This window comes from Salvia hispanica, chromosome 1 (genome assembly GCF_023119035.1).
Source record: "Salvia hispanica cultivar TCC Black 2014 chromosome 1, UniMelb_Shisp_WGS_1.0, whole genome shotgun sequence".
NCBI classification, from domain to species: domain Eukaryota; kingdom Viridiplantae; phylum Streptophyta; class Magnoliopsida; order Lamiales; family Lamiaceae; genus Salvia; species Salvia hispanica.
Window position 1 is genome coordinate 53,173,649 of NC_062965.1, and position 15,022 is coordinate 53,188,670.

At 40.5% G+C, this 15,022-nt stretch overlaps 2 protein-coding genes across 3 annotated transcripts; one reads left to right on the forward strand and one right to left on the reverse strand.

Moving 5' to 3' along the window:
• Positions 1 to 3,347: 3,347 nt before the first annotated feature.
• Positions 3,348 to 4,738, forward strand: LOC125206267 (hyoscyamine 6-dioxygenase-like). 2 transcript variants are annotated; one of them, XM_048105554.1, is made up of 4 exons: positions 3,348 to 3,605; positions 3,690 to 3,928; positions 3,994 to 4,309; positions 4,384 to 4,630. In XM_048105554.1, the coding sequence occupies exons 1-4, from the start codon at positions 3,423 to 3,425 to the stop codon at positions 4,411 to 4,413; spliced, it is 768 nt and encodes a 255-aa protein (XP_047961511.1). In that variant the 5' UTR covers positions 3,348 to 3,422; the 3' UTR covers positions 4,414 to 4,630. The 2 variants fall into 2 exon arrangements, with proteins under 2 accessions (XP_047961511.1, XP_047961505.1); XM_048105548.1 differs by having other exon boundaries at positions 3,351 to 3,605; positions 4,376 to 4,738.
• A 3,455-nt stretch (positions 4,739 to 8,193) lies between these two features.
• LOC125200536 lies at positions 8,194 to 9,662 on the reverse strand. Its single transcript, XM_048098170.1, has 2 exons — positions 8,393 to 9,662; positions 8,194 to 8,207 (listed from the first exon to the last, which is right to left on the reverse strand). The coding sequence occupies exons 1-2, from the start codon at positions 9,660 to 9,662 to the stop codon at positions 8,194 to 8,196; spliced, it is 1,284 nt and encodes a 427-aa protein (XP_047954127.1).
• Between the last annotated feature and the right edge of the window lie 5,360 nt (positions 9,663 to 15,022).

Consider the following 15,022-nt stretch of genomic DNA (forward strand, 5'->3'; position numbering starts at 1 on the left):
GGCATCAAACGTAATCATTACAATATTATTGAACAGGTGTCGGCCTAATTAGTTAGCACAACCTCATAATTTTGGTGTTTCCCGAATCCTTTTTCTTGGAAAAGTTTGCACTCTCACCCCTACAATATTTAAAATTCACATTTTGATTACTCCTACCTAGGGTGGGTCGATACGATATATCGTATCGAAAACGTTATATCGTGTATCGTATCGAAAATATCGATATGAAAGAATTTCATATCGTTATCGTATCGAAAGTTTCGATATATCGAATTTCAATATATCGAACTTTCGATATAAAAAAATTTCATATCGTTATCGTATTGATATTTCGATATATCGTACCGAAATTCGATATATCGTTAAATATCGATATATATCGAAAATTTCGATACATATCGATATATATCGAAAATATCGATATATCGAAAATTTTCGATATATATCGTATTTTCGATATAAAACGAAATATCGCGATATAAGGAAATTCATATCGTTATCGTATCGAAAACTTATGATACGATATCGTATCGTATCGAAAATTACGATATATTGAAAATTCGATAATTTTTCGATATTTTTCAATACGATACGAGCGATATATCATTTTTTTCGATATTTTTCCCCAACCCTACTCCTACCCCCTCACACATTCGTAAGTACCAAATACTAATACATAGTCTAATTATGAAATAACTAACTAATTATTAATCAATTAAATATAAAAATATAATTGTAATAAAATAATTATAAGTCACTAGAACTTGTGGGTTTAGGACAAAAATAAGTAATATTTGAACCCGTGACTATAAATGTAACTTTAGACCAAAGCACTAGAAATTGAAATGGATGGAGAGTTGTTTTTTGATAGTAGAACATAGGTGAAATGCCAAACATGATCCCAAATGAGAATTTAAGTCGAGAGTTGAAAAGCTTACTCTCCTTTAGAGCATCCACAACAAGAATAAGCCAGCCATAGGCTAGTCATAAGTTAGCCACTCTCACTCTCTGCCACGTCATCAGCACTAAAAATCCACCTGCCACATCAGCATTTTACTCAAATAGGCTAGCCTTAGGCCAGCCATACGGCAGCCGCAATAAAAATAATTCAAAAACAACTACATTTACGGAATTAAATTTACGATTAAATTACGGAATTAAATTTACGAGACATATACGGGAAAATTCATTCATTTCATTAAAAAAAAGGTACATAGATAAAAAAAAATACATGATTTTTTTTAAAAAAAAACGGGCTTCCACACACGAGCCCCGCCGCTCTCTACTCCTCGTCGTCGCCGCCGCTCTCTACTCCTCGTCGTCGCCGCCGCCACCCGGGGTATCTAAGCCCGCGTCTGAGCCCCCCACCAGTGCCCTCGTGGCATCCAAATCCACCTGCATGTTCTCGAGCATCGAGTGGAGAAACCTCTTCTCCGTGGGGTCAGTTGCGGCCTTCCACTCTTGGAAGACCTTGTACATCCGTTCCTCCGTTTTTGCACGCGAGAATAAGGTGTACGCGCGTGGGGGGGTGCCGAGATGACCTCCTGGGGCGATAGGGTTGATCCTCCCCTCGCTGCCCGTTGCACCCGCTTTTGGCCGACCGGGCGAGGGCGACGAGTAAAGGATGGAGGGGACGGAAACTCCTCAGCATCCGGGGGGAGGTCGTGGGATCCGCCACTGTAGTCGCCAGAATAGTTCAGCCTTCGCTTCTTCGGCCACCCAGCGTCGCACCCCGCCCGAAACTTCTCGGAGTCCTTCAGCCAACACATAGCATTCCCAAAAGGTGAACTACTTTTACTTCCCCGGCAAGGGGAACTGACTCTTCGCTATCCTTCGGGCGTCCTCCTCATTCTGCCCACTAGTCAGCATGCGGAGGGCGTTGGCGTACAACCCCGAAAATCGGCCGACCGCGGCCCTGATGCGTTCCCACCCCTTCCGGCACTCCTCCCCGCTCTAGTCCTTTCCGTGCGGGCAGTTCTCCTGTAGGCTGCTCTAATCTTAGCCCACATGTTGACGACCCGCTGGTTGTTCGCAACCAGCGGATCGTCGCAAACCGACAACCACGCCTTGGCCACGCCGGCGTACTCATCCTCCGTCGACTTCCTCCGTGTGGGGTGTCGTGAACAGCGGGCTGCGACGACTCGCCGACCACCTTGCCCTACCCCTTGGTCTTCTTCTTCTTCGGCGCGGCCCGACCCGCTGGAACGGGAGTGTCCGGCTCCCCGAGATCGATCCCCATCTCATGCAATGACAAAAGATCATCGCCAGTGAACTGCGTCTCCACTTGGGTCGACGTGTGAGACGAAGCCGTCAAAAAATCAAGAGAGGGACGATAGACCGTGTCTCCCTCCCGGTGACCCCTGCATCCCGGGATGCATACCGGGCTGCATCCCTCCCTTCCACACCGGCATCATCCCCATCATCTGCTGCATCATCTGCTGCTGCATTTGGGGCATACCTCCCCACCCCGGCATTGCCTGCCTGCCGTTGGCCTGCACCCCGCCCGACATCCCCCACAGCATCCCCCCCGGTTCCTCCCCTGCATCCCCCCTGCACTCGCGCCATCATCCCCATCAAATGTTGCCAAGGGACGTTAAACCCTAGGCCCATTTGCCCGCCCATCTGGCCCTATCCAGATCCCACGGGTACCGTGGGAGTCTGAGATCCGCTCGTCGCTGGACTGGACTCGTTGTTGTTGTCCATCGCTTGATATTGCTCTTGTACAGAAATTTAGAGAGAGAGAAAACTCGTTAAAACAAGTGGTGCAAATGAAAATGAAACTAAAATCGCATATATATAGGTTTACAAAATTTTTTTTTAAAAAAAACGAAAATTGGGCGCTGGCCGATCGGCACGCCACAATGGCGGCCAGCGCCCTCAAATCGGCTAGCCCACGCCGATTTTTTCGCCGATTCGCGGCCGGCCGTTTCCAATAGTTCGACTAGCAGACCGGCTAGCGACGCGAATCGACTAGCCGGTGGGCTAGCCGCTATTGGAGATGCTCTTATATATTGTGGATATGTGTCCTTTATTTAGTGTGTTCAATGATTCTTACTCAATAACTTACTAACCATATATGACAACTAAACTTATGCTAATATAATAATAGCTTGTAAACCAGATGAGATCTTTTACCTTATAATGTGAAATATTACTCTTTACAATTTCGGGGATGTAATTATTGTACAAGGTGTTGTATTTCTAGGATTATGAGAAATCACACGGAGCGGGGGCCAAGTTGACCAAATAAAATTGTTAGGAATCATTAAATAATTCAAGTTGCCAAAAATTTATAGTTAGAATATTCCATTATTCTACATGGTAAGATATCTTAAACTAAACATCTATTTGTTTATTTGTTGGTTGGCCAATAATTCCTTGAAAAGCACAAGACAGATGATAATTGCAGCTCAACAGATTTGATGTCCATGGAATCAAAGTGGTACAACGTTGAATCTGTTCCAGAAAGCCATATTTTCCTAATGGAGGATAGAGCTGGCAACGAAGCAATCCCTATATGTCACACAATCCCAATCATTGACCTTGCCAATTCAAAAACACTTGACAAAATCATGCAAGCTAGCAAAGAATATGGTTTTTTCCAGGTAAATCAAACACGTGACATATTTTTCATTAATCTCCATCCATCCATATGCATCAAAATGTTAAGATATGAGGTGTTTTGATAGGTGACAAATCATGGAGTGGCTGAGGATGTGATAGGTGAGGCGGTACATGTGTTGGAGGAGCTATTTCAGCTGGAAAGTGAAGAAATATCAAAGGATGCTAATACAAATGGATGGGTGTATATGGGAAGCACCAGTTTTTCCGTAAAGGGTGCTCATCTGTGGAGGGATAATATCAAGCATCCATGCCACCCTTTGGAGGAGTCCGTGCAACATTGGTCCCACAACCCCACTCGATACAGGTAAAAACCCTAACGATAATTAAGGATATGGCTTATGGCGTTATCGATGCTAAAATGATGTGCAGACAAGTAGTGGCAAGGTACATAGAGGGAATAAGGAGGGTGAGTCTGAGAATTTTGGAAGTTATATGTCAAGGATTAGGGCTTGAAAAGGGATACCTTGGAGACATGAGCCAAGTACAATTTCTTACAGCAAGCCACTACCCGGCCTGCCCCGACCCGACTTTGACACTTGGGCTTCTCCCCCATTTGGATCACAGCTTCATCACACTATTGTATCAAGGAAATGTTGGAGGTCTTCAAGTGATGCTAAATGGAAAGTGGATGGGGGTTGAGTATGTACCTAATGCCTTTGTAGTCAACATTGGCACCCAAATTCAGGTAAATTTATCATTTGTCTTGCATTCATGACTCTACCTAGTTTTTAAAATATTGTCCTGATTTTAGATTATTAGCAATGGGAAGCTAACAAGTGCGGAGCATAGGGTGGTGGCGAATCGAGTGCAAGGAAGAACAACCATTGCGACATTCATCAATCCTAAGGAAGACTGCATAATTGAACCTGCATCAAAATTATTTGCCACTCCTCTCTATCCATCACTCTCATTTAAGGAATTTGTTAATGTTTCTAAACCTTTTGGTCCTTTCACTGATGCACTTACCCTCCAAAAATAATGTCTAATGCTTGTGATCAATGCTTTTTCCAGGTTATAATACATTATCCCAATCCAGATTAGAGTAGGATCAATAACATTTGTATTACTTATCATTCATCTCATCATCATGATGCTACTTTGCTTTTTTTAGACATGTTTGCTATGTCTTATTCCACTTATCATATCTAACTTCACCACTAAGTATTTGTTAATTAATAACGTAGCACAATGCCTGTCCTTGACTCTTACCATCAACCCAGAATGGTTCTGCCTCGTCTCAAGCCATACTCTTTTTGGCCTTGATCGCACCGTTAGATATTTGACACACAAAATATAGGAACACTCAACAAAGAAGAAATATGAAGGATAAGTATTTATAAGCTTCTCACAAAAGGATTACGAAATAAGCAAAGAAGAAATATGAAGGATAAGTATTTATAAGCTTCTCACAAAAGGATTACGTAATAAGAAAAACAAAAGTGCTACAGCACTACAAATCTCTCTCTCTTCCTCACTTGAGCTACGACTCTTTCTCTCTAATTTTCACTCACTTCTTTTCTTTCTTGATTTTTCTCACATACTACAAAATGGCCCAAGTGCCAATATATATAGAAAGTCTAAGTCGGTTCTTAACCGACATTATCACACCTAGAGAATTCTAGCTATCTTCTTCTAAATATAATATTGCTAATTATCTCTCTAGATTAGTCTATACTTATCCATTTTAAATGCTAAGTCGGTTACAAGGAGCTGGATACTTCTAGCCAATTCTTTAAATATTTAATATAGCAAAAATGTCGTGACTTAGGTGATTTTCTCGGCAACTCCAGATCCTTCTCCAAAGGCGGTGGAGACAATATTTTAATACCTTAATTATAAAGTAATTGAGTTTAATAAACTCAACATCCTCCCTTAAACTCAATTCTTCAAGGTCTTCATTCCAAGCATAAACTTCAATCTCCTAAAAACATCATGTTTCAATGGCTTTGTAAATATGTCCGCAATTTGATCCTGTGACTTACAGTATACCAACTCCACATCATTTTGGTTCACGTGCTCCCGAATAAAATGATAACGAGTATCAATATGCTTACTTCTTTCGTGGAACACCGGATTCTTCGCAAGTGCTATTGCAGACTTATTATCAACACATATCTCCGTCGGGCCTTGTTGCGTGAATCCCAGAAAACTTAATAAATTTCTCAACCAAATGCAATGGCACACCGTTGAACTTGCTGCAACATACTCGGCTTCACAGGTTGAGAGTGTTACTATAGCTTGCTTCTTGGACGATCAAGTGAAGGCAGCATCTCCAATATAAAAACAGTAGCCGGTAGTGCTTTTTCTTTCATCTAAATCTCTTCCCCAATCGCTATCCGAATAACCAATAAGCTTAACATCTTGATTAGAGGGATAGAGTATACCTTCATTCAGCGTACCTTTAATATAGCGCAAAATCCTCTTTGCAGCATTCAAATGAGATTGTGACGGCGTTTCCATGTACCTGTTGATTAATCCAACTCCATAGAGAATATCCGGCCTAGTGCATGTTAGATATCTTAGACTTCCAACCAGACTTTTGAAGTAAGTTGGATCCACCTCTGCTTCACCATCATGCTTCCTCAATTCTTGACCAATCTCCACGGGAGTATTAACGGGATTGCAAGACTCCATTTTGAATTTCTCCAAGATTTGTTTTGCAAATGAGCTTTGAGAGATAAATATCCCATCTTGATTTTGCACTACCTCGATTCCCAAGAAATGTGCCATCAAGCCAATGTCCGTCATCTCGAACTCCTTGATCATGCTCTTCTTGAATTTATGAAACATTGCTTCACAATTTCCAGTAAAAATAAGATCATCGACATATAGGCAAACAAATAACATGTTACCTTTAGTATCTTTCTTCAAATATAGAGCATGTTCATATGGGCACTTCTCAAAACCGTTCTTCAGAAAATATTCATTGATTCTGGAATTCCATGCTCGAGGAGCTTGCTTGAGGCCGTACAAAGCTTTCTTTAATCTGTAGACTTTATCTTCAGCTCCTCGTTTCACATAACCTTCCAGGTTGCTCCACGTAAATTTCTTCTTCAAGAAAACCATTTAGAAATGCCGACTTCACATCGAGCTGATAGATCTTCCAATTGTGTTGGGCGGCCAGCGAGATAAACAATCTGATCGTCTCAAGACGAGCAACAGGAGCGAAGACTTCACTATAATCAATTCCAGCTTTTTGCTTGTATCCTTTCGCCACCAACCTCGCCTTGTATCTTTGCACTTCACCATTGGCATTTTTCTTTGTTTTGAACACCCATTTCACACCAATTGCTTTTCGGCCTTGTGGTAGCGTTGTCAACGACCAAGTATCATTTTTCTCGATCGCATTGATTTCTTCATCCATTGCAGTCTTCCATTTCTTGTCTTGTACAGCATCTGCATAAGCAATAGGATCACCATCCAAATAAAAACAAATAAGATTCACATTTTCTTCTCCGGCTCCAACAACTTCTTCAGTAGCTTCATATATATCATTCAGATTCCGCATTCTTCTTGGCCTTCCGACTGGACCTTGAGCTGATGTTGGTGAATCTGGTTCTTCAATTTCACGTGCATCTTCTTGATGATCAAGTACAATTCCTAGTGTGCTTTCAGCTTCCTTATCCTCCCAGCTCCATGCTTGATTTTCTTCAAAAACTACATCACGACTTATGATCACCTTTTTCGTGAGTGGGTTATACAATTTGTAACCCATTACTCGATCTCCATATCCCACGAAGATACACTTTTCACCTTTGTCATCAAGCTTGATTCTTCGAGCTTCAGGAATTTTGGCATATGCAGCCAAAAACTCTGAGGTGTGCAACGCTGGGCTTGAACGAGCTCCATGCTTCTTCAGGTGTCATGTTGCGAACACTTTTGGTTGGACATCGATTCAAGAGATATACTGCTGTTGCGACAGCTTCAGCCCAGAATTCTCGGGGTAAGTCCTTCCCTTTGATCATACTCCTCGCCATATCAAGAATTGTCCGGTTCTTCCTTTCAGCAACACCATTTAGTTGAGGAGTATATGGAGGTGTAAGCTGGTGAACGATTCCATGCTCCTTGCAGAACTTTTCGAACAAATCGGATGTAAACTCGCCACCTTGGTCGGATCTGAGAACTTTAATATAGTGCCCACTCTGTCTTTCAACAAGAATTTTGAACTCTTTGAAAATATCAAACACCTCAGATTTCCTTTTCAAGAAATATACCCAAGTCTTTATGGAATAATCATCAATGAAAGTCAAAAAATACTGATTACCTCCGGTAGAAATAGGCTTCAGAGGACCGCAAACGTCTGTATGAACGATCTCCAACGGGCGTGATGCTCTCCATCTCATTTCTTTAGAGAAGCTTGGCCTATGATGTTTGCCAAGTATGCAACCTTCGCAAACTTCTTCAGGAAGATCAATATGCGGCAAACCTTTCACCATATTCTTTGTGGACAGGAGCTTTAAACCGCCAAAATTTAGATGTCCAAGACGCAAATGCCATAACCACGAGTCATCTTTAACAATGGCATTCATGCACTTCAACATATCATGTTTCATATTTAATGCAAATAATCTATTTTTGAACAACTTCACACAAGCAACCAAATTACCACGACCATCATTGATAGCAAGACAAGAATTCTTGATACTAACATCAAATCCTTTCTCCAGCAATTGACCAAGACTCAAAATATTGCTTTTCATGGCAGGCACATAATAGACGTCATATATAAAACCATGATTTCCATTCTTCAGCTTAATCAAGATATTACCTTTTCCTTGCACCGCAACTTTTGAGGAATCTCCAAAGGTCACGTCCCCATAAGATGTCTCCTTTAGCTCCACGAAGAGTTCCTTGTTCCCGCACATGTGGTTACTAGCTCCAGTATCCAAGTACCATGTGCTGCACTGATCACCTTCAAGTCCTTTATGTGTAAAAAGTGAGGTTGAAATTACCTGCTCATTTTCATCTCCACCATCGGCATAATTGACTTGTTGATTGGACCTGGTATTGTCGGCTGTTGGACACTCATAACTGTAATGCCCGAATTCGTGACAAGTATAGCACTCGACATTTGCTTTACCAAACCCTTGTTGATTGTGGGATTGAGAATAACCGCCTCTATATTGACCTCTTCCTCGTCCTTGTTGTCCATAAGAATTTCTACCTCTGCCTCGATAGGTGAAATTATGACGTCCTCCCTTGTTTTGATAATTATGGCCTCGTCGTCCGTGATTTTGGTAATTCTGTCCACGTCCTCCATTATACTGGTAATTTTGGTCGCGTCCTCCTCGACCATGATAGCCTCGACCTCGACCTCGGTTGTATCCTCCACGTGATGTCCCAGACTCAGACTTCTTACTTTCTTGAATTGACATCTTCGCTTGTAGCATATGCTCAAGTGACGAAATGATCTTTTTCTTCATGCGTTGCTCGTGGACTTCCAAGCTGCTCTGCAGTTGGTCGATTGACATGGTGTTGAGATCTTTTGATTCTTCGATAGCCGCAACGACGTGCTCAAATTTTGACGTCAAGGATCGAAGAATTTTCTTAATGACACAAACATCTTCAATGTTCTCCCCTTGCCTTTTCATTTGATTCACAATAACTAATGTTCTTGTGAAGTAGTCTGAAATGCTCTCCGTTTCAGACATGGCCAAACTTTCAAACTCGCCACGTAGGATCTGCAGTGGAACTCGTATCGCCTTATCAACGCCGGTGAAAGCATTCTTCAGAATCTCCCAGGCTTGTTTTGACGTGGTGGCGGCACTTACTTTCTCGAACGTAGTTTCGCCAATACCTTGATAGATATTGAATAACGCCTTCTTGTCTCGTTTCCTAGCGTCTCTGAGGGCGTTCCTCTGGTTGTTCGTCAGGGTATCTTCGGCTTCTTGGGAGGCAGGTTCGATGTAGCCGTCTTGAACTATATCCCACAACTCTTGTGATTGCAACAAGACTCGCATCTGAATACTCCAATTCCCATAATTGTGTTTCTCCAATTTGGGAATTTGGGGCTGGACCATGTTCAACGTTGCCGCCATAGGTAGGATCGAGTGGCTCTAGATACCAGATTTGTTGGATATTTGACACACAAAATATAGGAACACTCAACAAAGAAGAAATATGAAGAATAAGTATTTATAAGCTTCTCACAAAAGGATTACGAAATAAAAAAAAACAAAAGTTCTACAGCACTACAAATCTCTCTCTCTTCCTCACTTGAGCTACGGCTCTTTCTCTCTAATTTTCACTCACTTCTTTTCTTTCTTGATTTTTCTCACATACTACAAAATGGCCCAAGTGCCAATATATATAGAAAGTCTAAGTCGGTTCTTAACCGACATTATCACACCTAGAGAATTCTAGCTATCTTCTTCTAAATATAATATTGCTAATTATCTCTCTAGATTAGTCTATACTTATTCATTTTATATGATAAGTCAGTTACAAGGAGCTGGATACTTCTAGCCAATTCTTTAAATATTTAATATAGCAAAAATGTCGTGACTTAGGTGATTTTCTCGGCAACTCCAGATCCTTCTCCAAAGGCGGTGGAGACAATATTTTAATACCTTAATTATAAAGTAATTGAGTTTAATAAACTCAACATCCTCCCTATCCTCCTCCTCTTTGATGTTGCCGCTCTCGAATGCCAAAGACAACTGAGAGCGACAGCTTGCCCACCAATGATTTTGTGAGGGATTAATCGAATCTTTGGAAAAGTGATATGACATTTTTTAAAATAGTGAAGATGTTCTTAAAGCATCTACAAAGGAGAAGGTAAATAAAGAACTAACAAAAAAGCCTATCATATTTACTTCTTTTTCGTAAAAGTTATTTCTCTAATGGGAAGGGTATTTGATAATGTATTAGAGCATCTCCAAAGGAGGAAAGGTATACAGAAAATGTATATCATCTATTTACCTTCTCAAAGAAGAAATATGTTGTAACAGCCCACCCTCCTAGGGTACAATAAATGCGGCGGCTGCTACCCAAACGGACTCCAAAGAAGTAAACATAGGCTAGGGTTTCATTTAAAGAGCCTTGGCCAAATTAATGAAGGAAACATCAGAGCATTTAAAACAACTACTAAACCTAGAAGTTTAAAAGAAAAAGGAAGGTGTCATAAATCACGATCAAAACATCTGAAGAGTACGACGAAATATCCAAGACGAAATCACAAGAAAAGGCCAAGGTCTCAAACCGAAGGCAAGATGCCAATATTCCAAAAACAAATTCTAAAGTGTATCAAAATTCAGCGGAAGACGACCAAGAGAAATAATAGCTATGTATGAAGACACAACTACGCTTGAAGTTCATAACCACCATCTTAATTAATTAACAAGCTCAACACTCGCCACCACTCGCCATCGTTCAACCTGCACATAAGGAAAACACATGCAGGGCTGAGTATTTTGAAATACTCAGTGAGCTCATTGCCAAAACGTTTTATAAGTTATGCCACCCTTACCAAGTGAACTCGAGTTTTAAGCAGTTATAAAAGGAATATCACGAGTATCACAAAATATATTTTCATAGACTGGCCAGTCAAAATAATCCCCCATTTTCTCATCAAAATAACAATCACAAACATTCCATGGTGCGACGAAAGTGTGGCCACACTTTTCGCCCACGAGACCGGCCGACTAGCAAGGACGGCTCTCGATCCCATCGTGTACACAGCCTCCTGGTAGGGCTTGCGACCCATACTCAGACCCGAATTCGTATAAGCATATCCAATATCACATTAAAAACAAACATAGGCATGGCATAACAGTTAAACCACCCTTATAACACCAAACAACATTTCGATAAAATAAAAGAGAGTTTTTAGAGTAAAGCCCACCTCGACTGCTTAGTTTTCAAGTAGTTTCGCTTTTCCGTTATCCGGCTTCGCAACCAAAGTTTCACCTTTTAACCACATAGGCACATATCACAAATTAGGTTCAATACTACTCTTACTCATGCATGTCTCAATACTTTTTCCCTTTTCCCATCGATTTATCTTATCATTACTAATTAATCAAGATCATGTTTATCACACAAGAATAATTAGCCATCAACTACAATCTACTCATCACACACATACACGACACACACACACACATACACGACACACACACACACGCACGCCACACGCACACATACGCGACACACACACACATACATATTCCCACATCCCTTTTATCCCACTTTCGCTCAACTAAGATGCATGAGGGTTCAAGAAGACCGATTAATCGGTTAGAAAGAAGAAAAAGAAGAAGTAGAAGAAGAATAAGAACTCATAAACAAAATACCTTTTTAGAGAAAAACAATCGGTAGAAACAAAGTAGAGACTTGGTTCTTCAAGAATCTCGGCGTTAAAACTCTAAATTCTTCTCAAAGGATGACAAAATATTGGTGTGTGGAAGAAGAAAATTTGAGAGAGTGAGGAATGGTGAGGGACGAAAATTATGGGGCTAGGGTTAGGGGTTTTGGTTCTTATTTATAGAGTCCAATGAGATCTTTAGAATATTTGGTAAGATTCTATTCTCCACAATTAAATAAATAAATATTGTGAAGTAGGAAGAAGAATTAACAAAAATAGATCCTAGGGCAAATCCCATAGGTTTTGAAAATTAGGCTCTCCAAATTGCCAAGACTTTGTTTTGGTATAATTTACGGAGTAGAGTAAAATATCACGGAGCAAAATAAAAATAAGAATTCTCCTAACTTGGAGTAGAAATAGGCGTCCTGATACGACCTCACTTGGTGGACCTATGACGAGAGCCATGACGAGGCGGCTTCGGGATGGACTCGCAACTTTCATTCAAAAGTCCAAGCGGGAGGAGCCTAGGAGGACGGATGAGCCAAAGTTGAGGATCGTGCTGAAGAACGAGGGCCGGCCGGAGATTTCAGAAGAAACGCCCGGGTCGGGCGTTTTCACATGTGAAAATCGCCCGACCGGGCGAATTGCCTGAGGACGCGAGGAGGACGCCCGGCCGGGCGTTTCGCGCGCCCGGCTCAGTGTGGAAATTCGCCCGGGAACAGGGAAAACGCCCGGGCCGGGCGTTTTGGCCTGTGAAAAACGCCCGACCGGGCGATTCTGCCGTTTTTAGATTTTGTGGGCCAACTTTCTATTTTTGGACCCTTAGTATAAAAACCTCTTGATGTTATTCCATTTCCTTAGATTTTTGCTGAATTAAAGTTTCTACCCTAGAGAGTTTCCTCTTTGAGGATTGTATCCAATTCCTTCCTTGAAGGTTGCTTGTTTCCATCTTTGATTGATTCAAGTAGAGGTATGCATCAATGGAGTGTATCCATTGAGTAGTGGAGCCAAGGGGTGATAGAGCTAATGAAAGTTGCCTAGGGTTGTCTCCATCTTTTTGGTTAAGGTCCTATGGTTGTAGCTCTCTTATCTCATCTTTATACACATGCTTTCCATTCCAAATCTTCCATCCATTCTTGTTTAGATTCAATTTTTGTTGGTTGGATCTTTATTATCTTGTGTCTTGTGTTGATAAATTGAAAATCAATCTCACAAAAATAGTTAGATCAAGCATCATTAATTGGGTAATCCTTGGGAAATTGATCATAAAATACATGGATCCACATCACGTCCCTATGCCTATAAAATAAGGCATGGATTTTTAAATATTGCCTAGAATAAGGTAAGGCAAGATCTCTTGAAGTATGGAAAGATTTGGTAGAATAATTAAATTCTAGGTATGGAAGGAAATCAAGTAAGGAACCAAACAAAATAAAATAATTCTTTCCTTCCCAAAAAAGTGATTTTCGAAAATCACTTAAAAACAAAGGGCTCGATTTTTCTCTCTTCAAAAGGAAAATAATTAGGTCTTGGATTTAATTTGGATAAATATCCCAAGAATTAAATTAAATCCGGAAAAAATAGAATTCCCTCTCCCAAAAGTCCATGGGTTCGAAAATTTCAAGAATTAGGGTGACAATTATTTATGGAAATTTTCTCTAATATTCTCACTCACCCTTAGATAATTAATTTACCACATAAATCTCATAATTTAATAAATCACATGCCACATCATAAAATCAATAAGTTTGACTTTTCAAACTTTCAACGCAAACCCTAGACTCAACTCGGCCATAGCATCACATGCAATAAATGCATTCACGACTCCACGTCATCACTAATAAATTCTAGGGCTCTAAAATTAGGGTTCTAAATTCCGAGATGTTACATATGCCCTTCCAAAAACTAACAAATTCCAAATGGAAAAATTATATAGCATTCTAAAACATAAAAGTATAGTACCTATTCAAATACTTTCCCCCCCGTTGGAGAATTACTTTTCATCAAAAGAAATCAAATATGGTAATTGTAATATTTTACTCTTTAAAATGGGAAAATGTATAATATCTTCTCAAATACATTTTCCCTTGGAAAAAGATTTTTCATGAAAAAAAAAGTATAAGGCTTTACCTCTCTCCTCGGAGATACTCTTACACCTTTATTAATTTTAAAGAGGTATATATACATCCTCTCCAAACAAAAGTAAATATATTAGTTATTTTTGTATACTTTTTCTAAAATATCTTCTTTTCTTAGAATCTACTTCTAACAGCCCGCCATCCTAGGGTACAATAAATGCGGCAACTGCTACCAAACGGACTCGAAGAAATGAACAAAGGCTAGGGTTTCATTTAAAGAGTGTTGACCAAAAGATTTGAAAGAACTATCAGAGTATTTAAACCAATAACTTAACCTAGAAGCTTGAATAAGAAAAAGGAAGGTATCATAAATAACGATCAAAAATCTCAAGAGTATGACATAGTTTCCAAGATAAAACCACAAGATAGTCTAAGGCTTCTAAAACGAAAGGAGAGTGCAAAGTATTCAAAATAAACATAAGTGTAGCAAAAACTCAGCGGAAAGCGACCAAGAGAAAGAATAGCTATGTATGAAGACACAACTACACTTGAAGTTCAAAACAACCATCTTAATTAGTTATCATGCTCAACACCTGTCACCGCTCGTCATCGTTCAACCTGCACATAAGGAAAACACGTGCAGGGCTGAGTATTTTGAAATACTAAGTGAGCTCATTGCCAAAACATTTTATAAGTTATGCCACCCTTACCAAGTGAACTCGAGTTTTAAGCAGTTATAAGAGAAGATCACGAGTATCACAAAATATACATTTTTCCATAAACTCCCCATTTTCCTTAACAATTCAACAATCACAATCATTCCATGGTGCGACGAAAGTGTGGCCACACTTTTCGCCCACGAGACCGGCCGACTAGCAAGGACGGCTCCCGATCCCCTCGTGTACACAACCTGGTAGGGTTTGCGGCCCATACTCAGACCCGAATTCGTTAAACATATCCATAGCCCTAAGCGCAATGGAGCGAACTCTCAAGCTGGGCATCAGGCGCACAATAT

Bases quoted from the DNA above. Each gene is read 5' to 3' on its own strand.
- LOC125200536 (XM_048098170.1), bottom strand. From the start codon at position 9,662: ATGGCGGCAACGTTGAACATGGTCCAGCCCCAAATTCCCAAATTGGAG.
- LOC125206267 (XM_048105548.1), top strand. From the start codon at position 3,423: ATGTCCATGGAATCAAAGTGGTACAACGTTGAATCTGTTCCAGAAAGC. The intron at 3,606-3,689 runs GTAAATCAAACA...GTGTTTTGATAG, and splicing joins AAGAATATGGTTTTTTCCAG to GTGACAAATCATGGAGTGGC. The intron at 3,929-3,993 runs GTAAAAACCCTA...AATGATGTGCAG, and splicing joins CACAACCCCACTCGATACAG to ACAAGTAGTGGCAAGGTACA.